The sequence below is a fragment of the Stegostoma tigrinum genome, chromosome 44, assembly GCF_030684315.1.
Source record: "Stegostoma tigrinum isolate sSteTig4 chromosome 44, sSteTig4.hap1, whole genome shotgun sequence".
NCBI classification, from domain to species: domain Eukaryota; kingdom Metazoa; phylum Chordata; class Chondrichthyes; order Orectolobiformes; family Stegostomatidae; genus Stegostoma; species Stegostoma tigrinum.
Window position 1 is genome coordinate 13,080,451 of NC_081397.1, and position 21,711 is coordinate 13,102,161.

General features: G+C 44.7%; 1 protein-coding gene and 1 long non-coding RNA gene across 2 annotated transcripts in view; one reads left to right on the plus strand and one right to left on the minus strand.

Annotated features, from left to right (window-relative positions):
* Nucleotides 1-16,232, minus strand: part of LOC132207271 (uncharacterized) — a 29,865-nt gene extending 13,633 nt beyond the window's left edge. The window contains exons 1-3 of the long non-coding RNA XR_009443407.1: nt 15,968-16,232; nt 9,001-9,082; nt 3,093-3,222 (exon numbers count right to left, since the gene is read on the minus strand). This is a non-coding gene — a long non-coding RNA (uncharacterized LOC132207271). The remainder of the gene's footprint in view (nt 1-3,092; nt 3,223-9,000; nt 9,083-15,967) is intronic.
* Nucleotides 12,994-21,369, plus strand: LOC132207245 (histone H3). The gene is made up of 2 exons (XM_059642473.1): nt 12,994-13,010; nt 20,958-21,369. Exon 2 carries the CDS (start codon nt 20,959-20,961, stop codon nt 21,367-21,369), a length of 411 nt encoding a protein of 136 aa, XP_059498456.1. The 5' UTR covers nt 12,994-13,010; nt 20,958.
* Nucleotides 21,370-21,711: the final 342 nt, after the last annotated feature.

Below are 21,711 nucleotides of genomic sequence, written 5' to 3' on the forward strand. Positions count from 1 at the left end.
GTCTAACCAAAGTTTTATAGAGCTGCAACAAGATCTCACGACTCTTAAATTCAATCCCCCTGTTAATGAAAGCCAAAACACCATATGCTTTCTTAACAACCCTGTCCACTTGGGTGGCCATTTTAAGGGATCTATGTATCTGCACACCAAGATCCCTCTGTTCCTCCAAACTGCCAAGAATCCTATCCTTAATCCTGTACTCAGCTTTCAAATTCGACCTTCCAAAATGCATCACCTCGCATTTATCCAGGTTGAACTCCATCTGCCACCTCTCAGCCCATCTCTGCATCCTGTCAATGTCCCGTTGCAGCCTACAGCAGCCCTCTGTACTGTCAACGACACCTCCAACCTTTGTGTCATCTGCAAACTTGCTGACCCATCCTTCAATCCCCTCATCCAAGTCATTAATAAAAATTACAAACAGTAGAGGCCCAAGGACAGAGCCCTGTGGAACCCCACTCACCACTGACTTCCAGGCAGAATATTTTCCTTCTACTGCCACTCGCTGTCTTCTGTTGGCCAGCCAATTCTGTATCCATGCAGCTAAGTTCCGCTGTATCCCATTCCACCTGACCTTCTGAATGAGCCTACCATGGGGAACCTTATCAAATGCCTTACTGAAGTCCATATACACCACATCCACAGCTCGACGCTCATCATCTTTTCTAGTCACATCCTCAAAAAACTCAATAAGGTTTGTGAGGCATGACCTACCCCTCACAAAGCCGTGTTGACTGTATTTGATCAAGCTATGCTCTTCCAGATGGTCATAAATCCTATCCCTCAGAATCCTTTCTAACACCTTGCAGACGACAGACGTGAGACTTACTGGTCTGTAATTGCCGGGGGTTTCCCGATTTCCTTTCTTGAAGAGAGGAATTACATTTGCCTCTCTCCAGTACTCAGGTACGACTCCAGTGGAGAGCGAGGATGCAAAGATCTTCGCAAGTGGCGAAGCAATTGCATTTCTCGCTTCCCAAAGCAGCCGAGGACAAATCTGGTCCGGGCCTGGTGACTTGTCAATCTTAATGTTTGACAAAATTTTCAGCACATCAGCTTCGTCTATCTCTATCCATTCCAGCATGCACACCTGCTCTTCAAAGGTTTCATTCACTACAAAGTTCATTTCTTTCATTAAGACAGAAGCAAAAAACTCATTTAGGGCTTCTCCTACCTCCTCAGACTCCACACACAAGTTCCCTATGCTATCCCTGATTGGCCCTACTCTTTCTTTGACCATTCTCTTATTCCTCACATAAGTGCAAAATGCCTTTGTGTTTTCCCTGATTCCTTCTGCCAAGCCTTTCTCGTGCCCCCTCCTGGCTCTCCTCAGACCATTTTTGAGCTCCTTCCTTGCCTGCATGTAATCCTCTCTAGCTGAACTTGACCCTAGCTTCCTCCACCTTATGTAAGCTACCTTCTTCCTTTTCACAAGAAGCTCCACCGCTCTCATCATCCAAGGTTCCTTTATCTTACCCCTTCTTGCCTGTCTCAGAGGGACATATTTACTCATCACTCGCAACAACTGTTCCTCAAACAGTCTCCACATGTCTATAGTTCCCTTACCATGGAACAATTGCTCCCAGTCCATGCTTCCTAACTCATGTCTAATCACGTCATAGTTTCCTATTCCCCAATTAAATATCCTCCCATTTTGCCTAATCCACTCCTTCTCCACAGCTTCTGGGTGAAAACGTTGTCCCTCATTGGTCCCTCCATCAAGGAGGAAACATTTCTTCCTGCTCACCCAATCTATGGTCCCTCATCATTTGATACATTCCAATCGTGTCCAGTGTCTCAATCTCCTCTGCTCTAAGGATAATAACCCCAGTGTGTCCAATTTCTCTCCATCACTGGCACTCTCCAGTGTCGAAGGCAACATCCTGGTGAATCTGCCTCTACACCCTCTCCCCGTGCATTTAGATACATTCTGTCATGAAAGTGTCTTTTCTTTTATTTACAGCTCACTGTGATGTTGCATCAGGCGGGAAACACCTAAGTTATTTTGTAGTGAAAAAGCTTGCAGAGAGAGAGAGAGAGAGACAGAGAGAGAGAGTGAGAGACAGAGGCTGAGACAGAGAGACAACAGCAACAACTGTTTTACTGTTTAACCTGAGGGTCACCACATCTAAGGCAAAGGGCGACGATCATTCCCAGCAATCTCAACCAGTGCAGAAACTGAACCACACGCTTTCAGCACGACCACACAGTCAACTGAGCTAAGCAAGCCCTACACGGCAAAAACACTGGGCAGCACGGTGGCTCAGTGGTGAGCACTGCTGCCTCATATTGTGTGTGTGGTTTCCACCGGGTGCTCCAGTCTTCTCCCATTGTCTAAAGGTGTGCAGGTTCGGTGGATTGGTCATGCTAAATTGCTCATAGTGTCCAGGGGTTGGTAGATTAGGGAGAGTAACCATGGGAAGTGAACGGGTACAGGGATCGGTTACAGGAGTGGGTCTGTGTGGGATGCTGTTCAGAGGGTTGGTATGCACTCAATGGGCTGAATGGCCTACTTCTACAATGTAGGGATTCCACTGCTGTCGATGTTTGGCTCAATGGTGTGGGGCAAATTATGCTGACCTGAACACCGCACTTTGATATGATTCATTTTCAATTTCTGAAATAATGGGGAGGCAATATCCTATTCTGTCAGATGGCCGGGATATACTGTGAGGGCTTGAATTTAAATCTTGCTGTGGCATGCGGTGGATTTTGACTTCTACTTTAAACAAAACAGATCTGGAGTTAAGACTCCAATGATGACCATTGTAAGAAGCAAAGAACCATCTGGTTCAATAGTGAAGACTGACCTGAGAAGTTATTTCTTCTCTCAGGGAGATAAGAGACTTTGGAACTCCTTGCTACAGGGAGCTGTGTGTATTTGTGGCAGCAGGGGGAAGGCAGATTTAAGGCTGGGATTGACAGATTCTTGATCAATCGGGGAATCAAAGGGAAGAGCAGAAAAGTGGACATGAGGAATGTTGGATCAGCCACAGTCCTATTGAATGGTGGAGCAGGATTGAGGGGCCGAATGGCCTACTCCCATTCCTGTCTCTGATGGTTCTTATGGGAGCAAAATCTGCCATTCTCACCTGATCTGCTCTGCACGTGACTCCTAGACCTTTGCAAACTCCTCATTGCCTTCAGGCTGAGAATGTCGATCCATTCAAGGATATTTCGAGATTGGCATCCACTTGCCACCTTGGCAGAACTGGCCACATCCTGTTCAGAGTACAGAGAAATAACATTCGTCATCATCCGTTTCAAAGTTGTTCCAACTGTGTGCTTTTCTAAGAGGAACTGGTCTATGTAACAACCCCAGATGTCCACAGCTCATGCCATACACTCTCAGTGTCTTCCAGATAAAGTTTGTTATTCTCACCATCCACTCCCTCCACATCCCCACGTTCACCAGCCACCCCCTCCGAATGTCCAGCTTGTAGACTCAACACTGAGATGATTCACACAGTTTAATGTAGATCAGCGTGACATGATCTGCTTTGGGTGCAAAACCAGGAAATTGGGTTTTTATCTGCCGGATTGGGATGTGGGGGTGCTCCAAGTCCTGGATGTACCTCATACAACAGTCACTGACAGTGAGCATTACAGGAGCAGCAGATGGTGAAGAAGGGAATTGGGATGTTGGCCTTCATAGTGAGAGGGTTCCAGTCCAGGAGCAAGGCTGTCTTGCTGCAATTGTACAGGGAGAGACCACTTCCTGCTGTGTTGTGTCTGCAGAGTGGGGTCTCCGTCTCTGAGGAAGGATGTCCTGGCTATGGAGGGAGTGCAGCCGAAGTTTCCCAGACTGAATCCTGGGATGGCAGGTCTGATGGATAAGGAAAGACTGGATCGGTGAGGATTATATTCACTGGAGTTTCGAAGATTGAGGTTCGATCTCATAGAAACCTGTGAAACTTCAACGGGACTTAATACGGGTAAACACAGATGTTGCTGATGGCCGGAGTGGGGGCTGAGGGCACGTGAGTCCACACTCAGGGGGTCACAGTTGAAAGGAGACGGGGAAGGGCTGAGGATGGGGAGAAATGTCTTCACCTAGAGGGTGGGGAGCCAATGGGATTCCCTGTCACAGAAAGTAGTCGGGACCAGAACAGTGAATGTTGTTCAATTAGTTGCATGGAGTTCTTAGGGGCAAAATGTCTTGTACAGCCACATCATAACATCTCAACTCCTACACTCAGTGTTGGAACTGATGAAGGCAACTGTTCCAAACTTGCCGTCTGCCTGGGACTCCACTTTATGGAACTGTGTGCCTGCACCCCTCAATACCTCTGTTTGACAGCACTCCCTAGGGCCCTACCATTAACCTGCCCTGGTTTGCCTCACCAAAGATGCAACACCTCTATATTTGTCTAAATTAAACTCTACCTGCCAGTCCTCGGCCCATTGGCCCAGTTGATCAAGTTCCCGTTGTACTCTGAGATAACCACCTTCACTGTCCATGAGGCCACCGATTTTGCTCCTGCTCCTCATTTACTATGTTTCTGTATTGTCCTATTTTCAGGCTGAGCAAGCAGACCAGCAACCATCCTGCATCACATACACCACCCTGAGGCACACAGATATGCGAGGGGATGAGGAACCAGGTCAAGGTGAAGAGGGAAATGTTTCTGTCAATCTTCCGTGGACAGTGTGAGACAGCACAGAAGAATCCCTTCAATGCCTCACAAATTGATGGATAGCAATTGTTCCTTCCAGCAAATAAGGGGGAGAAGGAAGAGAGGACAGAGGAGCGTCAGGTTTCTGCAGCTGAGAAATGGCTAAGCTTTCTTCCCATTCACTCAGCCAGACATCAACTCCAAACATGAATTTGCCTTGAGAAGCCATTGGAATAACTGTCTCTCACATAACTCTGAGTGGGCCAATTTCTTCTGCTGTAACATGATCTGATCCATGATGGCAGGGATTTGAAATTTTGTGCTGTCCATTCCTAACTTGAATAACTATTTAATCTCCCAGTTAGTGGGTCAGGACAGATGACATAAAGAACTGAATCTACTCTGCATTTATTTTATAATTGTGGTGAGCTGGAAATAATTCTAGGCAGGATTGTTCTCCAGCCCCATCTACATGACCCTCTAAACTTCATCATTTTCAAATATATATCCAGCTCTCTTTTCATACCTCACATGGAATCCACCTCCACCACTCTCCCAGGCAGCGTATTCCAAATCCTAACAATGCTCCGAGTAAAGATGTTTCTCCTCATCTCACTCCTCGCTGTCTTGGTGACAATCTTGAAACTGTGACCCCTGGTTACTGACATAGTGTACTTCATAGAGTATTGAACTTCACTCTCTCAAAATTCTTCATAATTGTGAACACCTCCATAAGGTGTCCTTTTAATCTTCTCTGCTCCAAGGGGAATAAGCCTGATTTCATTAATCTTTCCTTGTCAGTAAAATCCTGCTATCATTCTAGTAATCTTCTTTGAACCCTCCCCAGAGGCTTCTTCCTTAAATAAGGTGTCCAGAACTGAACACAAATCTAGTCTGAGCAATGTGGTCTTAGCAATGATTTGTAGAGGTGTAGCATTACGTCCTTCCTTTGAGACTCAATGCCTCTATTTTTAAATTCAAAGATCCTTTGAACCTGCTTCTCAACTGTTTCAACTTGCCTGGCCACCTTCAGAGAATATTGCACATGAACCCCAAGATCTCTCTGCTCCAATACTACCCTCAAAGCTGTACCCTTAAGCTTGTATTGTTTCTCTGTGTTTTTATTCGCAAAATGCATGAGCTCATACTTTTCTGCATTGAAATTTATCTGCCAGGTCTCTGCCCATTTGGCCAACTTGTCAATGTCCCTGTGAAGTCACTCAGTATCATCCGCACAATTCACTCTTCTCCCTGGCTTAGTATCACCTGCGCATTTAGAGATTTTATCCTCAATACCCAACTCCAAATCATTTCTATAATCAATATATTTATCTACATATACCTGTCAGTTTCACATATGTAAATGTATGACTGTATTTACCAGCCTGTATCTGTCAGTTTCTGCTCTGAGAATTGAGAGTGACAACATTAATCTGTATCTGTCAGTTTCTGTTGTGTGAATATGAGTTCCCAGCCTATGCCTCTCCGTTTCTGCCTTGTCAGTGTGTAAATGTACTTATTGAAGTACACCTGTCAGTTCCTGCTTGGTGAATGTGTGGGTGCTGTTCCCAACATGTACCTGTGAGATTCTGCTCTGTAAATAGGAGAGTCTAGTTAACAGACTATACTTGTCAGTTTATGCTCTGTGAAACTGGGAGTGTAGTTATCATTGCGTATGCCCATTTTAGCTTTGAGAATGAGGGTGAAGTTATTCATCTCTCCCTGACAGTTCCTGCAATGTGAATGCATGACTGACATTAGCAGAAACCAAGAGAGACTGATAACTACAGTCACACCTTTACATTGTAGTCAATGTGTTGTCATCATTTGGGTGTTTCGGCAATATGAACAAGTGGGTGTAGTTATCAATCTGTACGTGTCAGTTTCTCCTCATGTATCAAAATGGCTAAGTCTCTGAAGGCCAGTATTATTCTCTGTGACTGTACAAATCACTCTGTGATAGTTATTGTTAGGGTGTTGAGGCTGGCTCTGAATCTCTTCTGCAGTGTGTGATTTATGAGTTGAGTGTCAGTCCGTGTGGAAGGTGAGGGGGGTGAGGAAGTTCATGACATGGGGTGATAACAGGAGGGGAACTGCTTTATTCTGAGAACCATTCTGGCAAATTGTCACATATTTCCTATTTGGTCAGACAGCCTGAGATCTGTGGTACCACTGATTAAACTGCTTGTTTCTCACCAAAATCAGAATCACAGATATGGTACAGCATAGGAGCAGACCATTCAGCCCACTGTCTCTGTACTGGGAATTTTTTATGCAGCAGTTCCGCAGTAATTGTTCGGAATGTGAACTTCATCTACTCATTGTCAGCGTCTATTTGTAAAGGCCAATATGACATAAGTTCTGTGGGTATCTGGCTTTTCATAACGATCGTGGTAGTTTTGATATGTTTCCCACAGTCTCAGGGAGAGTACATGGATCTCATTTTCGTATGTTCAGTTGTGGTTTGTGTCGGAGTAGTAAACTCTGTCAAACTCTTTTCAATTGCACTCAACTGCATTGCATTTCAGTCTCAGTTTGTTTTTACATTGTGCATGAGGTTGAGTGCGCAGTAGAATCTATCTGTCACTACTGGGCACTGTAATAGTCCAATATCCTCAGGTGTAATCAGAGATTTTGAGAGTCAGTTCATATCTGGAAATTACTGTGAGGCCGTACTTCATTCTTTTCCTTTTAGCATCCACTGGCTGTGTGTGAGTGAGTTTTCCCTCGTGCTGCCAGTCTGTATCTCAGTTCCCGTCTCCTGTAGTGAATGGGAAACCACCGAAGATTTTTAATTGTTGGTGCCTGTGGGAATCATGTGCAAGTGAAAGGCAACACACTGCTACAGAAGGGACTCTGTGCTGTTCCTCAGATTCAAGACTGGAAACACAATGGGCCTTTGTAACATGTATAGTGTAGAGTTGAACAGGGATTAATGATATAAAGTGTTGACTGTCAGAATAACATCCGTTTCTTTTTCAGTGTGTAGTGATATGCTTTTCTGAGTAATGCTAAAGTAGCAATCAGTGTAAACTGTGAAAGCCAATGGCAGTGAACAATTCAACTGCATTGCAGCTGCCTGACCACACAGTGTCGCTTGGACAGAAAAGACAAACGGGGAACTTATTCCCTGATGTAGACAGGACATGACCCTGCTCTGTGCCGTGATGGTGGAAGCAATTACTGGTACTCTTGTGTTGTTCTATGGGAAGGAAGTGGAAAGGAAAAGAAAGTTTATTTTCTGACTTGTAGTGCAGCAGATTTAAAGTGTGAAACTCAATTTATTGAACAATCAACACTGTTCAACTCTGCTTTGAAACAAAAGGAGTGTTTCACAAACCTACCAAGCAAACCAATTTTGTCTATTTTTATTTTGTGCACTGCTTTGAAAAGTAACCAATTGATTGAACTGATTTATTGTGAAAATTGTATTCAGATATCTTGGTATTTCTCTGCAATACATTCTAGGGAGGGCCAGGAGGAATGTCAGGCTCTTTATAGAAAATTGAGATTAATTTTGAAAGAGGTACCAGAGGTTTCTTGCTGGACTGAAAAAGACAAAGCAAATTCTATTCCTGAAAGGTGAAGAAAAGGAGAATGATGTTGCGATAAAGGTGGGGATGGCAGCTCCTCTGCTGCTATCATACATTTATGTGAATGAAATGTTGAATGAATGGGATGAGAATTCTCGGTACAGACTCAATAATGTGAAGGACTGCAGGCCTCTCTGACAATGGTTCTGTGAGTAGAAATCATTCCAGATGTGACAGTTTCTTGTTGCTTGCAATGTATATGGTATTGCATGGCTATTATATGTTGGAATGTGTGTTGGGATGGTTTATGCATTTGATAGTGAGAGAGAGAGGAGGGTGCAAGAGAGGGAGTGAGAGTGTATATTAGCAATTCTCTCAATGTCAGTCTTTGGCACAGCACGTGCATTTGGAATTCACCTTATTTAAGTTTTGTGACTATTGAGACAAATATTCATGGAAATAATAATTGTCTGTCTGTTACTGCTAACTGAAATGTTTGCTTCAATATCTGTACTCCATATCTACTTCCCATGTGGTTGGTCAAACTAACAGCATCATCTATGTGTTCACTTGACTGTAACACTAAAAGTAACCTTACTAAATGCAGATTTCATGCTGTTCCTGTGTATATATTTTGGATGAGGATTCAGTCTGTCATTCCTCAAAAGTGAAATGGTTTAGAACTGAGGGGCTGGAAGTGACAGTACAAATAAAAGATATACACTGGTACTTCCTCAATGGTGTTTGACTCTTGGTTAGAACACATCTCTCTGGAAATTGCATTCAATGTGTGACATTGAATCTGCTATCACTGTGGCTAGGATATTCTATGCTCTGACAATGTAACATACCTGGTGGTTGTTGTAAGATGCTGGTCACAATTGGCTTTGTACTGAGAAAACACTAAATTGTCCTGGTCCTTCAAGTATTGGCCTGGAGGAAGAAGGAATACCTCCTGTAAACTAACATCAGTTGAGATTGATCAGATTGATATTGCCAATGTAACATTCAGTTAATTATTCATTAGGATTGTTTGTTTCGAGCTATTTATTTGAACAGAACCACGGTCTGATTCTACTCCGAGCCTGAGCTTCTCCTTGTCTATTTTTTTTTCTTAAAATTCGAACACCTGGTTGAGTGAGATCCAAAAGCTAACCAACACTGATACAGCTGCATGAGTGGGACCACATACTGCAAGTGGGTATATGGATATGTGAGTTTCGTTATCGATCTATATCTGTCAGTTCCCACTTGTTGAATGCGTGAGTGTAGTTACAAATATGTACCTGTCAGTATATGCTCTGTTAATTTTGTTTTAATAAATTCACATGTAGCGAGAGACAGTGAAATGCTCTGTTTACGAGCAGTACAGGCCGATCACAGTCAGCAAGGATGTACAGATCAAAACAACTCAGAGAGGCATGCAGGTTACATTTCACAGGGTGCGCACTCGGAGAGATCAACATTAACAAGATCATCATTATTTGAGGCCAAAGAGTCGATTCATCAATTTAATAATGAACAGAAAGAAGCTGCCCCTGAACCTGTTTGGGCTTCTGTATCTTCTGCCTGATTCAAGAGGTTGTAGGAGATTATTCATCCCTGGAACATCTATACACCGTTACCCTGTGCAGACTGATCTCAAAACTCTGTGACCTTGGTCTCGGCTCCACCCACTGCAACTGGATCCTCAAATTTCTGACCCATAGGCTGCAATCAGTGAAGACAGACAACTGCATCTCCTCTACAATAACACACAACACTGGAGGCCACCCGCCAAGGATGCAACCTCAGGCCCCTACTGTACACCCAACACTGTGGGGCCAATTTCCAAATGAACACCATCTACAAGTTTGCTGATGACACCATCATAGCGGGACACATATGGAACAACCAGGAGTCAAAACCCAGAAGGGAGATAGAGGGCTTGATGACATGGTGCAGTGAAGGCGACCTCTCTCTCAATGTTGGAAAAACTAAAGAACTGACCATTGGCTTCAGAAAGAATGGGGGAGAACCACCATCACCGCCGCACCCCCACCCCCCCACCCGCCCCGTCCGCACACCCGCTACCCCACCCGCCCACCCCCCCGCTACCACACCCACCCACCCCCCCGCTCCCTCGGCCCACGATGTTGTGCCGAACGTCTCCCCTAATCCTCATGTCTATCTAACCTCCACTCCTACCTATTGCTATCATCCATATGCCTGTCTCATAGCTGCTTAAATGCCCCGAAAGAGGCTGACTCCACTCTCCTTTCCAGAATGCATTCCACACCCCGACCACTCTCTGAGTAAAGAGCCCACCTCTGACTTCTCCCCAATATCTACCTCCACTCACTTTAACACTCTGCCCCCTCACAATAGCTACCTTCACCCGAGGAAAAAGTCTCTGGCTGTCCATTCTATCTATACCTCTGATCATTTTGTACACCTCTATCAAGTCATCTCTCATCTTCGTCGCTCTAAAGAGAAAAGCCGAAGCTCTCCCAAACTTTCCTCGTAAGATCTTCCCTCCATTCCAGGCAACATCCTGGTAAATCTTGTCTGCACCTTTTCCAATGATTCCACATCTTTCCTGTAATGGCATGACCACAACTGGACTCAATATTCCAGATGTGGACGAACCAGACTTTTGTATAGCTGGAGCATAACTTCATGGCTCTTGAACTCAATCCCTCTGTTAATGAAAGCTAACACAACATACGCCTTCTTAACAATTCTATCCACCTGGCTGGTAGCTTTCAGGGAGCTGTGAACATGAACCCCAAGATCCCTCTGCTCCTCCACACTGCCAAGAATCTTTCCACTAACCCTGTATTCTGTTTTCAAGTTTGTCCTTCCAAAATGTATCATCTCACACTTTTCAAGGTTAAACTCCATTTACCAATTCTTAACCCAGCTCCGTATACTATCAATGTACTTTTGTAACCCACAACATGATCCACCTTCGTATCGTCTGCGAACTTGCTGATGCATTCTTCCACGCCTTCAACCAAATCATTTACAACAATCACAAATGGAAGAGAACCCAGAACAGATCCTTGTGGTACACCACTCGTAATTGAACACTATGTCAAATATTTTCCGTCCACTACTACCCTTTGTCACCTAAGGGTCAGCCAATTCTGAATCCAATCTGTCACATTTCCCTCTATCCCATGCCTCCTTACCCTCTGCATGAGCCTACTGTGGGGAACCTTATCAAATGCCATACTTAAATCCATGGATACCACATCCACTGCTCTACATTCATCCACGTGTTTGGTCACCTCTTCAAAGAATTCAGTAAGGTTTGTGAAGCATGTTTTACCCCTCACAAATCCATGCTGACTGTCCCAAATCAAACTGTGCCTTTCTACGTGATCAGAAATCCTATCTCTCAGAGCCCTTGGCAATAATTTGCCCACCACTGACGTAAGACTAACTGGTCTGTAATTTCCAGGGTTATCCCGATTTCCTTTTTTGAACAAGGGATTGACGTTTGCCACTCTCCAATCTTCCAGCACTCTACCCGTTGACAGTGAGGGCGAGGAGATCATTGCCAAGGGCCCTCCAAACTCTTCCCTCGCTTTCCACAGAATCCTTGGATAAATCCCATCAGGCCCGGGGGACTTACCTATCTTCACCTTCCTCAAAGTTCCTGGCACATCTTCCTTCCTAACATTGGTAGGCTAGAAGAGGTCAGACTGTTTCATACTGTTAAAAAAAAATCCTTAAGAATCCTCCGATCCTTCAGCCACTTCACTTCAATCAATGACCTCTGATTTTTGAACAGTTTCTCCAAGCAGGTTCCTCCTGTCCACTCTGTCTCTCCTTTTCAGTTTTGTTTTCTATAATCAAGACACCCCTCAGCCTCCTGTATTCCAAGCAATATAACCACAACCTCTGCAAACTCTCCTCGTAGCTACAATCTCCAGCCCTGGCAACATTCTGGTAAATCTCCTCTGCATTCCCTCCACAGCAATTACATCCTTCCTGTAACGTGGTGACCAGAACTGCACACAATACTCCAGTTGCAGCCTCACCATTTCCGGATACAGTTTCACAGTTATATCCCTACGTTTGTATTCCATACCATTGTCAATGAAGGGGAACATTCTACATGCCTTGTTTACAATTCTAAATCCTTGTACTGCTACCTTTAGTGACCTGTGCACCTGCACGCCAAGATCTCTCACTTCATCTACCGCTCTCAACATATTCTCAATTATTTTTGATTCCATTTACTGTTGGAGCTTCCAAAGTGCATTATCTCGCACTTATCAGAGCTGAACTCCATCTGCCACTTTCCTGCCGACTCCATGAAACTATCTGTACCATTTTGCATCTTACAATTATCCTCTACACTACCCACTACATGGCCAAGTTTGTGTTGTCTGCAAACTTCTCAAATAAGCCCACCACATTCAAGTCCAAATCATCAATGTAGAAAACGGACAGCAGGGGTCCCAACACTGAGCCATGCTGAGCACCACTTGAAACAGCTTTCTATTCACAAAGGCAGCAATCAACCATTACATGTTGATTCCTGTTACTGAGCCATCTTTGGACCCAATTCAACATATTGCCCTGTATCCCAGAGGCTTTTACTTTCTGGACCAGTCTACTGTGGCACTTTGTCAAATACCTCACTAAACTCCATACAGATGGCATCCAATGCACTTACCTCACACATTCACATCACAGAAACTGACAACTATAGACTGATAACTAAACTGATATATCCACATTGTAGAAACTGACGGAGACTGACTGATAAATATGTTTACATATTCACACAGAAGTAGTTAGTCACTGCCTATTTCTGCGATATAAATATGAGCTTATTTATCAATCTGTTTATATTAGTTTCTGCCATGTGAAATTTTGAGTGCAGTTATCAGTTATCTGTCAGTTTGTGTACTGTGCATATGAGAGTGCAGTAATTAATCTCTAGCTGTAAGCATCTGCTACTTCAAAACATGAGTATAATTATCAATCCTTACCTGTTAGGTCCTGCGATGTGAATGCATGACTGCTGTGATCAATCTATTCTTGTACTTGTGCTCTGTGAAATAGTGTTTTAAATTTGTCCCTGTCAGTCTGATATGTGAATGCATGAGTGTATTTACCACTCTGTCCCTGCCAGTTTCAGGTCTGGGAATATATAAATATAGTTGTCTATTTTTATCTGTCAGTTACTTCTTTGTCAATATGTGAATGATGTTAGCTGGAACTAACAGATAGCAATTGATATGTTAATATGTGAGTGCTGTTATGGATCTGTACCTGTCAGGTTCTGCTCTTTGAATATGAGTTCAGTGATCAATCTATGCCTATCAGTTTCTGCTCTGTCAATCTGGGAATAAAGTTATCAATATTTAATTGGCAAACACTTTTCTGTGAAAATGAATTTAGTGGTTCAAACGTACTGTTCAGATGATGTCAAATGAGCCTGGGAGTGATATTTTTATTCTGTCCATATCACTTTCTGTTATGTGCATATGTCAATGTCATTATTATTCTGCCCCTACCAGTTTCTGGTTTGTGAATGTGAGGATTTAGTTATTAATCTCTACCTGTCAGTTTCAGCTAAAAGAATGAGAGTTTCACTGCTGATTTCTGCCTGTCAGTTTCTGTTCTGTCCATGTGAGTTTAACATTCAGTCTATCCCTCTCAGACTGCTGTGTGAATACAGTTGTGTAGTTATCAATCTGTACACTTTCAGCCTCTGCTTGGTGAATATGTTTGTGTAATTCTCAGTCTATCACTTGCAGTTTCTGTTATGTCAATATATGAGTTTAGTTATCAGTGAATACCTGTCAGTTTCTTCTGTGTGAATATGTAAATGTCATTGTCAATCAGTACCTACGGCAGCAGATGAGTGTAGTTATTGCTCTATGCCTGTCAGTTTCTGCTCTGTGCATCGGTGAGTTAAGTTACCAATCTGTCCCCCATCAGTTATTTGAAACCAAGACTGTTAGAAACAATCATTCTGCTTTGGGAATGTGTGATTTTACCCATCAATTTCCACCTATGAGTTTCTGGCTTTGAATAGGCAAATGCATTTATCAATGTGTAACAGTCAGTTTTTATTCTGTGAATTTGTGTCTAACAACATTATTCTTGCTGTCAGTATCTGCAACATAAATGTTAGGCTGCATTTCCCCATCTCTCCAGTCAGTTTTTGCTGTGTGAATGGCCAAGTCAAATTATCAGTCCATGCCTGTCAGTTTCTGTTATTTGAATGTGAATATGTGTTTCATCATCAATTTTCTTTTGTGTGTTTCTGGAATGTGAATGAGTCAGTGTAGGTATCAATCCGTATCTGTCAGTTTCTACTGTTGTGTATCAATGTGCCTTGATTCTCTTGCAGCCAGTAATATTCTCTGTGAATATGCAACACATTCTGACATAGCTAATAGGGCGTTGAGACTGGATTTTAATCTCTTCGGCATTTTGAGACTTCTTAGTTCGTTATCAGTTGGCAGGATCTAGGAGGGGTCATATAAATGGGGCTGGTTTCCTCTGAGAACCATTCTGAATCAACAAAACAATTTACTGTTTATGTGCTGAGTGTGGGTTTTATATACCGATTGTATCATATGCTGATTCTCTGTCTCAGTACGGGATTTGTTTTTTCAGGTTTCAGTAGTATCAATGAGACATTTAGATTCATTTTTTTTGTATTGGAGATCGTTAGTGCTCTTTCTTAAAAATTTTGTTTTGCTCCTGTCTGGCTATTTCTATGTTACATTTTTAAACTAATACTCTATACAACAGAATATCATTTACTTCATCACCAGGATGAGAATCAAGATGAGGTGCAGCGTGGAAGCAGACCATTCAGCCCACTGTGCTTGCACTGGGACATTACATTCTGCACACTAGTTTCCAGTAATTGTTGGAATTGTGAACTTCTTCCACTCACTGCCAGTGTCTGTTAGTGCCAATTTGACATTAGTTCTCCAGTTATCAGCCTGCGAATAGCTGCAGTGCTAGCTTCGTGATGTCTGCAACCATCTCAGGTACAGTAGATATTCACTGACTCTGTATGACTGAGGGATTAATATTACACTGACATTTGTCCGTACCATGAGGACTAACATGATTGTGCTGCAGGGAAGGTTGACATGAACATCAAGCCCTTTGTAGAAAATTGAAACAAAAAATTCAAAGAGATACACAATGTTTCTTGCCAGACTGAAGAAAAAAAAAGAAATATTAACTCCTGTAAGGTGAAGAAATGATAAGGGTGAGGATAGCAGTTCCTCTTCAGCCTCAATACATTCATGGAAATAGAATGCTGGCTGATTGGGATTTTAAAAGTTGTTCATTGAAAAAAAAGGTGCAGACGCAATGGGCTGATGGGCCTTTCTCTTGTGCTGCAGAGTTCTGTAACTTGAGGGTGTTAGTGGAGATCATTTTGAGTCTATCATTTTCTATGATTTGCAGTGAACACAAAACAATTTAGTTGTTCCACATTGTAACATACACCTTCAGTCAGTCAGAGTGTGTGTGTGTGAGTGAGAGGAGGAGAGAATTATTCAAAGGATTAATTCTGTCCTTCTCAGTCACTGATAAACTTCATATAAACATGTTTCATCCACTTTAGTAACTCTTGTTGCACGGGTTCTTCCCATTTCTGTACTTAACATCTCACTGAGGTATGGCTGTTGAAACTATGTTACAGCATGATCTATTGTTTGTCTTGATTGTAACTTTGAAAATGCCCTTATAAAATGCAGATTTAATGCTGTTCCTGAGTGTCTATTTCGGATGACCAATCAGTCTATCCATCTTCAAAACTTGTGTCAACGTCAGTGGGCTACATACCTGCTGATTGTTAGCAGTAACTGGTCAGATTTGGCTTTGTACCGAGGAAATACAACATCATCCTGATCCTTCAAGTATTTGCCTGGAGGAAGTCAATATACAGAAAGTCTGGCCGTATGGAACTAATCAACATAACATCAAGTTCATAATCATTGGGACGTGAGTTTGTTTTTAAAAGAAGAAAACGAGCAAAATGAACAGAACCAGAGGCTTTATTCCCTGTTCTCCAGATCTGCTCCTTTTCTGGGAATTCTCATGGTACTTTTTTTTCCTGAAATAATTCGAAATCAACTGAGTGAGAATCAGAAACTGAGCAACAACTGTACTTTCATACATGGGGCTATCCGAAGAAACAGGCATGCATACACAGTTCAATATCCAGCTCACACACACTACCTGTGAAAAGGAAGAACAAAGGGCGCTATTTTAAATGTTTCAGGTGAGAAATGTAACCTGGGGACTCAAATACCTGTCCTTTTCAGGGTGATAACATGCCTCTAGTCTGTGTTTCCACTGTTCACGGCACTATGTCCAAAAACAGCGCGAAACTGAAGCCGAACAACGAATTTCCATCCCAGTTTAGAGGATGAACAGCACAAGACTGACCCCCCAGCAGCTTCTTGCCGCTGTGTCTCCCTCCGCAGGCCCACACACAGCCCGAGAAAGGCCTCTCTCTCCCGCCTCCAGGCCGCTCACTCCAAGTTCCGAGACCAGTTCCTGCTCCGCTCCGCCTCTTACCAACAGCCCCCGGTTCTCCCTGAACTGAGCCCGAATCAACGCCGGTCTCGGAGCCCCCTGTGTGTCCCAGACTCACATCTCGATGCGCTGCTGGAAGGAGCCTGCTGTTCCCTCGCTTCCCTGGGCGCTGGTCTCTCCATTGCGGCCTGTTTCAAACAAACCTCTTCCACTCACTGAGTCAATGGCAGCGCTGGGGGAGGGCCTCACGCATGCGCTCCTCTGGGTTGTGTGTGACAAAGGGAAATGCAGGGTTGCAGGGAAATGGCGGTGCGATGGGTCTGGGAGGGGATGCTCTTCAGTGGGTCGGTGTGGAATTTTAGTTGGGCTGAAGTATCTGTTTCCACATTGTAGGGATTCTATGGTGATTCTATGAAGCGTGCTGCAGATTAAGCGCATAATTGTGAACTATGTGCCAATGTTTTGTTCTGCTCATGTCACCTTCCTTACTGTTTTCATATAGAATAAAAGTTTGAGCATAATTTTGAATGCTCCTGTTTCCTCCCGCAGTCCAAAGGTGTGCAAGCTAGGTGGATTGGCTGTGCTAAATTGCCCGTGGTGCCCAGAGATGTTTAGGTTTGGTGGATTAGACATGAGAAATAAAGGGTAGGGGAATAGGTCTGGGTAGGGTGCTCTTCAGGGGGCGATGAGGACTTGTTGGGCCAAATGGCCTGGAGCGGTTCTATGTGTGGCAGCATCTTCGAAGGAAAAAGGAACAAAATTAACATTCTGGGTCCAGTGACCTTTCCGCAGATTTGATGGTGGTTGGGAAAACGTCAGTTTATATGCAGATAAAAGGAGAGTGTGATGGGGTTTGGAATAAATGTTAGGATAAAGCCTAACAGAGAGAAGAACATTTGGACAGAGTTGATAACGATCAGACTGGGAGGTTGAATAGTAGTTTTTGGGAACTCTTAGTGGGTGGTGGATAATGGCAGGGTATGTGGTAACAAGGCCTTGTGAGGGGTAGAGGTTAGGCCCAAAAAATATTGATCTCGATACTGGGTCTGGAGGGCTGCAGAGTCCCCAAGTGGAAGATGAGGTATTGTTCTTCTAGCTTGTGTTGAGCTTCAATGGAACTCTACAGCAAGACAGAGACAGAGATGTTGGCCTGGAAACGGGGTGGTGCATTAAAGTGGCAGGCAACAGGAAGTTCAAGGTCTTTTTTGCAAGCAGAACATAGATGTTGTGCAAAATGATTACCCAGTCTATGCTTTGTTTCACAACTGGGTGTTTTAAGAGAATTTGGACAGTCCTTGTAACTGGGCAAGAATAATGCAGACATTTCAAAGAAAAAAAATGCCAGCTGTGGACATCACTGACTGGTCTGAGCATTGATTGACCCTCCTGAAATGCCCGTGAGAAGGTGGTAGTGAACTGCCTTCCTGAACCGTTGCAATCTCTGAGCTGTAGGTCGGCCCACATTGCCATTAGTAAGGGAATTGCAGGATTTTCACGGATTGACACAGACTGAACGGCCAATATACTTCCAAGTCAGGATGGTGAGTGTCTTGGAGAAGATCTTGCAGATCGTGCAGTTCCCATGAACCTGCTGCTGCTGTCTTTCAAGATGGAAGTAGTTGTGGGTTTGGTAGGTGCTATCTAATTTTGATGCTGAGGGCCAAGTCAAAGAATGCCTTACTGCACGACTCTGTGACACAGTTTTACACTCACACACTGATCAGACTTGATATAGCCTCCATCCACCCTAACAGCAAGCTCTATCACTACAACCCCCGACTACAATCCCAAATCTCTCTGGTATTGTATAGGTTAACGTGAGTGATAGTGAACAGAATTGGACATGTTGCACTGACCCTGAGAACAATCCTCCTGTATTACAGTGGGGTCATCACTATTCCTTCTCCTCTCGGAAAGTCCGTCCGGGCACACACTCACCTTGACAGTGGTTAGCTACATACCCCCCATGCTGAGAAACTGCACCATCTGTGTGTCTCTGTTTAGTGGAGAACAGCTGATCTCCGGTTGGGATTGATTTTGTACTGTTCACTGTCAGAGCAGGAGGAGCAAATACAATTGAAAACATTGGAAACGCTCACTGAAGCGAAGGCCAAGCTGAAAACCGAAGTTACCAAGAAAGCAGCAAAGAAATGAACCTGGTATTGTATAGGTTAACGTGAGTGATAGTGAACAGAATTGGACATGTTGCACTGACCCTGAGAATGAACCACGTGGGGTGAGCCTGAGCCAGAGGCAGTCATTGAGGAATGTGACATGGCTGTGGAAAGTGAAATGGCTGGATGAAGGGTCTCGGCCCAAAATGTCAGCTTTTGAGCTCCTAAGATGCTGCTTGGCCTGCTGTGTTCATCCAGCCCCACACTTTGTTATGATGGCTGTGGAAATGTCAGTTTCAGTTCCTGTCCATTTCTATTTCACATATTCAGGGAGACAGTAACACTGGCGCAGAAACCCCGCTTCACAACACAGTCCCCAAGAAATGATTTTGTCTGATTCACCGGGAGCAATGGAAACTGACTTTGTCGGATTCTACAGCATCTGCAGTTCCTGCTATCTGTGAAATGGAAGCTGACATGCTGTCTTCTGAAAGAAAGGCCAGGACATGGGCTTTTAATTGTTTCACAACTGCTTTTAAAATTGTATCAGTGATATCAGCTTTTGTGCTCCTGAGATGCTGCTTGGCCTGCTGTGTTCATCCAGCTTCACACTTTGTCATCTTGCTTTTAAAATATCCAGGTTTTATTATCTTTGAACATAAGTTTGAGTCTGCAGGTTTTCTGCCGGGCCTTGTGTTCACTGCCCTTGTGGAGAAAAGGTTTAGTTCCAGATCCAGTTGGGGGCGGCAGTAAGCTGGAGGCGGAGCTGGACATTTCTCTGTTTGTCACTCAGTTTTCTGCCCGGGCCGCCCATCACTCCCTGTCAGCTCTTTCTCAGTCAGGTCGGGGCGGACTGTATAAAAAAGGAAGGTGAGGCAGCTCCGCTCTCAGTCAGCAGCGATTGCAGTGAAGAAGCGTGATGTCTGGGAGAGGGAAAGGAGGCAAAGGCCTGGGAAAGGGCGGAGCGAAGCGGCACCGCAAAGTGCTCCGTGATAACATCCAGGGCATCACGAAACCAGCCATCCGGCGCCTGGCTCGCCGTGGCGGGGTCAAGCGCATCTCGGGCTTGATCTACGAGGAGACCCGCGGGGTGCTGAAGGTTTTCCTGGAGAATGTGATCAGGGATGCGGTGACCTACACTGAGCACGCCAAGCGCAAGACGGTGACTGCCATGGATGTGGTGTACGCTCTGAAACGCCAGGGCCGCACTCTGTATGGATTCGGCGGCTGAGCAAATCGTCCCTTTTCCAGCGAACCCAAAGGCTCTTTTCAGAGCCACCCAAACACTCCGATTGAGAGCGGAGACCTGAGGATGGGGAACCAGCACATAGGGCTGGTGCAGCGACATTTAATTTTGCATCAATCCTTCAGGAAATATATTAACTTCGTGTCCCGCGTTGCAAGAGAGAGAGCGCGATTGTTAAATTATACTGTCTGCAGTAACGTGTTTTATAATCAAGATATCCCTACACTACAGATAGAGGTTTCACGGCCAGTCGAGACGATACGGTTCTGCAGCTGGTGATGTCAGATACAGAAGGAGCGGCCGGCTCCGTCATGCGACCATGGCTGATCTGTTTCTCAACCCTAAATCTTTGATTCTCTTCCATGTGAATACCAGTCTATCAGTAATAACACCAGCTGTCCAGACCATGAATAATAATTTGCTCTGTCCGTAATTTTGGGCCCAGGCGCTAATGATACATATTACAGTGTTTGTACTTCATTGACGCTCCCAGGAATGATCATTTGTTCAGTTTTGATTCTGGTAGCCGTGCCGAGGTTTTAGTGGCGTGTTCATTCCACCTGCCTGTTAGAGATGCGTCAGGAAATGATTCAGAGCCCTCTCCGCGCTGACTGCAAGTTAGGTTCACAAGAAAATTTTGTAAAGCATAAGATATAATCTTAGGCGCAGGCGCATGGGACTTTTTAATATTTTGTAAGGTCAGGCTGAAATCGGCGGGCGATTTGAAATTGACCAACTGTCATTTCAAGTTAACCAATCAGCGTCCAATAATTATTTTACTGCCTTTTCTGTCCTTCAGTGGCTGTTGCTCGGGGATTTGAGGGACGGGACTGTATCCAATCCCAGCTCTAGGGCGGGCTCTCCATTCCCTTAAATAGGCAGCGCCGCAGCACGATCAGCATTGATAACAGCAGCCTGTGTGTGTGTTGCAGAGAATGGCCAGAACCAAGCAGACAGCGCGCAAATCCACCGGAGGAAAAGCTCCCCGCAAGCAGCTGGCGACCAAAGCGGCCCGCAAGAGCGCTCCGGCCACGGGCGGAGTGAAGAAGCCTCATCGCTACAGGCCCGGCACGGTGGCTCTGCGGGAGATCCGCCGCTACCAGAAATCCACCGAGCTGCTGATCCGCAAACTGCCGTTCCAGCGCCTGGTGCGGGAGATCGCTCAGGACTTCAAGACCGACCTGCGCTTCCAGAGCTCGGCCGTGATGGCCCTGCAGGAGGCCAGCGAGGCTTACCTGGTGGGGCTGTTTGAGGACACCAACCTGTGTGCCATCCACGCCAAGCGGGTCACCATCATGCCCAAAGACATCCAGCTGGCGCGGCGGATCCGCGGGGAGCGCGCCTAAACGGAGTGTGCCCGGCCCTGTACATTGACCCCGAGAAACACAACGGCTCTTTTCAGAGCCACTAAACTGTCCCGAGAGAGCAGCAATCGTCAGGCACTGGACTTTAGTTCATGTCAACACACAGCATGCTATTGATGTCTCAATGCAACAGGAGTGACAGAAAATGAATGGGTCTGGGATGCACGAATTCATATTGAAGACGAGGCAACTCGGGACAATCAGGTACATTTCCAATTGAACCGCCTGTGTGGGAATTGCTTCCCGTGGCGTTTTCCCAGCTGTAACTGAACTTGCCGGAGAAGGAGGGTGGGAAACAATCCCCAATTTCAAACCCCGCCACAT